General features: G+C 53.6%; 1 protein-coding gene across 1 annotated transcript; it reads right to left on the bottom strand.

The window, feature by feature from the left end:
* Positions 1–11: 11 nt before the first annotated feature.
* UBQLN2 (ubiquilin 2) lies at positions 12–2,353 on the bottom strand. The gene has a single exon (XM_029241426.1). It carries the CDS (start codon positions 2,053–2,055, stop codon positions 181–183), a length of 1,875 nt encoding a protein of 624 aa, XP_029097259.1. The 5' UTR covers positions 2,056–2,353; the 3' UTR covers positions 12–180.
* Between the last annotated feature and the right edge of the window lie 360 nt (positions 2,354–2,713).

Here is a 2,713-nt window from a genome sequence, read left to right as displayed (position 1 = left end):
AAGGGAGGGAGGGAGGAAACAAAGAGGGAGGAAAGGACTCCACCTTAAAATGCATATTAAATTTATAACTAGACAGATTTAAAAGAATCAAAGTGAAAGTAAAGTACAATTATGTGTGTTTAAAGATTTAAGAGCCATTATCAAAAATAAGATACATTTTTTCAAGGTACAGAAATGTAATTATGATGGCTGGGAACCCAGCAGCCTCTCAATGGCTGCATTGATGTCGCCTCCTGTTGCTATTAGAGCCTGCAAGTTTGCTTCCCGGTTTAAGAACCCCATTGCGTTGAGCTGTTCCAGTTGTTGTTGAAATCTGACTTCTGGATTCGGCAGCTGCGGAGGATTTGCTCCAGCCAGAGCCTGCACCATTTGCTGAATGAACTGCTGGTTGGGTCCAGATTCCGATGTTGGGCTCGTAGTTTCACTGGGTGCAGAGCTAGATACAGGGGGCCCAGGGGGGGCGCCTGAGCCAGTGGAGCCAGGAGGACCTGCAGGGCCAGTGGGTCCTATGGGTCCAATGGGGCCTATGGGAGTAAACGGGACTATGGGGCCAATGGGGCCTATGGGTGTGACTGGGCCTACAGGGCCTATAGCTGTTCCCAGCACCCCCACCCCCACACCTGGAGTGAAGCTTGGAATGAGGCCAGGTGCTTCAGTGGCTAATGTCTGTAGCCCCTGCTGGATCTGCATTAAAGCCTGCATTGCTCTTGGGTTTGACATGGCTGAGAGTGTGTCTGGATTCTGCATCTGCTGCAGGAAAGCAGGGAGCTGTGGACGCATCTGCTCCTGCAGCTGAGGATTTGCAGTAAACACAGGGCTATTCAGCATCATCTGTGCAGCCAAATCTGGATTCTGGGTCAGCGACTGCATCATGCTTCTCATATAGGGTGCAGACAGCATATTCTGGATCAGCTGGGGGTTTTCAGTTATCTGTTGCAGCAAGCTCTGCATTCCTGGGGTGCTGAAGATGCTGGCAACATAATTAGCTGCAGCCACTGTGTTCCCCGTAGCACTGCTAGAGCTAGTGCCAGATCCACTGCCACTGCTCGTTGTTGTGCTGGTGGTCGCAGAACTCTGGGTAGCCGGTGGTGGCGCCCACGGATTGGGTAGTGGATCGCGATTTTCTGTGCGGGAAGGCTGCGTACCTTCCCCAGAGGAGGAACTGCTCCCCACCGAGGCAAACGGATTACCCCCAAACTGCTCTTGTGCGGCATTTAGCATGGGTTCTTGAATGTCAGTGTACATGCGCCGTAAAGCATTGTAGCCACCTGGGATGCTTTCAAGATTGCTGAGAGCCAGGTCTTGATTTCTCATCATTTCTTGCATCATAGCTGGATTCCTGGCGATTTCGAGGGTCTGCCTCATTATATCTGGGTTGTTGAGCAGGTGACTGATTTCTGGGTTTCTCTGAATCAATTGTTGCATCTGTGGATTGGCCATAATGAGCTGCCTCATCAGATCAGGATTCGAAAGCATGCTCTGAACAAAGGGATTTTCCATGATTTGGATCATCATCTCAGGGCTGGACAGGAGCTGCTGCTGCATCTGGTTCTGGAGCTCAGAGAAGTTGGTGGAGCTCAAGCCCAGGCTGCTAAGGCCTGCAAGTCCTCCCAGGCTCCCCAACCCAAACGGGTTGCTATTTGTGGAAATAGGTGTGGAGTTACTCCTGGGAGTCGACGCCGTGGTAGTATTAGTTCCCGCGGCATTAGTAGGCTGGGTGGACTGGCCCTGAGGTCGGTTCTGGCTTTTGATGACAAGATGAACAGTCAGTCCATCATGGATGCCATGCTGAATCAAGGTATCTTGATCTTTTAAGATTTTTCCGGCAAAAATCAGAACTAGCTGATCCGTTTGGGATTTGAAGCGTTTCGAAATCGCTTCCTTAAACTGCTGGACTGAGCTGTTCTCGGGCACTGCGAACTCCTCTTTCTCTTTGGGGGTCTTCACAGTGACTTTGATAATTTTGGGCTCCGCCGGGGCAGAGGCAGGGCCTTGGGCCGCAGCAGAGCCGCGGGAGGGGCGCGGGGGGCCGCTGCTCTCGCCGTTCTCAGCCATGGCGGCCGCAGTGACGCAGGCAGACAGGGAAGGCGCGGGCGGGCGGGCGGGCGAGAGAGAGAGCGAGGGAAGAAGGAAGGAAGGAGGCACCGCCGCAACAGGCTGGGCCGGGCTGGGCGGGGAGCGCGGAGCACGGTACCTCTGTGTTGAAGACTGCGGATCCCTGGTCCTCCGGTGGAGAGAGGGCTCCGAGTAGGCCGCGGGCCGAGGTCTCGCCGCTCAGGTCTCTGGGCCGCCGCCGCCGCCGCCGCCGCCGTGTGATCCCACCGCGCGGTCTCCCAGCAGCTCGCGCAGCTGCTCCGCCCGCTCCTCCCCGCCCCTTCCCTTCCCCCAGTTCCGCGCTCGCCTCCCCGCCCCCCTCTGCTGACGCGGCGCCAGGCCCAGGATGATAGAGTCGACTCGGTCAAAATTAAAAACTTATGTACCGAAAAAAAAAAAAAAAAAAAGATGAGGGAGAGAGAGAGAAACAGAGAGAAAGAAACAAAGGGACAACAGAAGACAAGAGAAGAGAGGGAAGGAAGGAGGAAGAGAGGAAAGGGAGCCAGCTTCTATAAAGGACATTAAAGACTAATGGAGAATATATATATATTCCATCAGGCAGTGAAGTGAAAAGATGAAAGCCTGAATCAAACCGACCCGAAGTAAAAGATCAAAAATG

The sequence above is a fragment of the Monodon monoceros genome, unplaced genomic scaffold (genome assembly GCF_005190385.1).
Source record: "Monodon monoceros isolate NGI ecotype Baffin Bay Population unplaced genomic scaffold, NGI_Narwhal_1 Super_Scaffold_22, whole genome shotgun sequence".
Classification (NCBI taxonomy): domain Eukaryota; kingdom Metazoa; phylum Chordata; class Mammalia; order Artiodactyla; family Monodontidae; genus Monodon; species Monodon monoceros.
The sequence above is the reverse complement of the archived record's forward strand: the minus strand, read 5'-3'. Positions and strand labels throughout refer to the sequence as shown.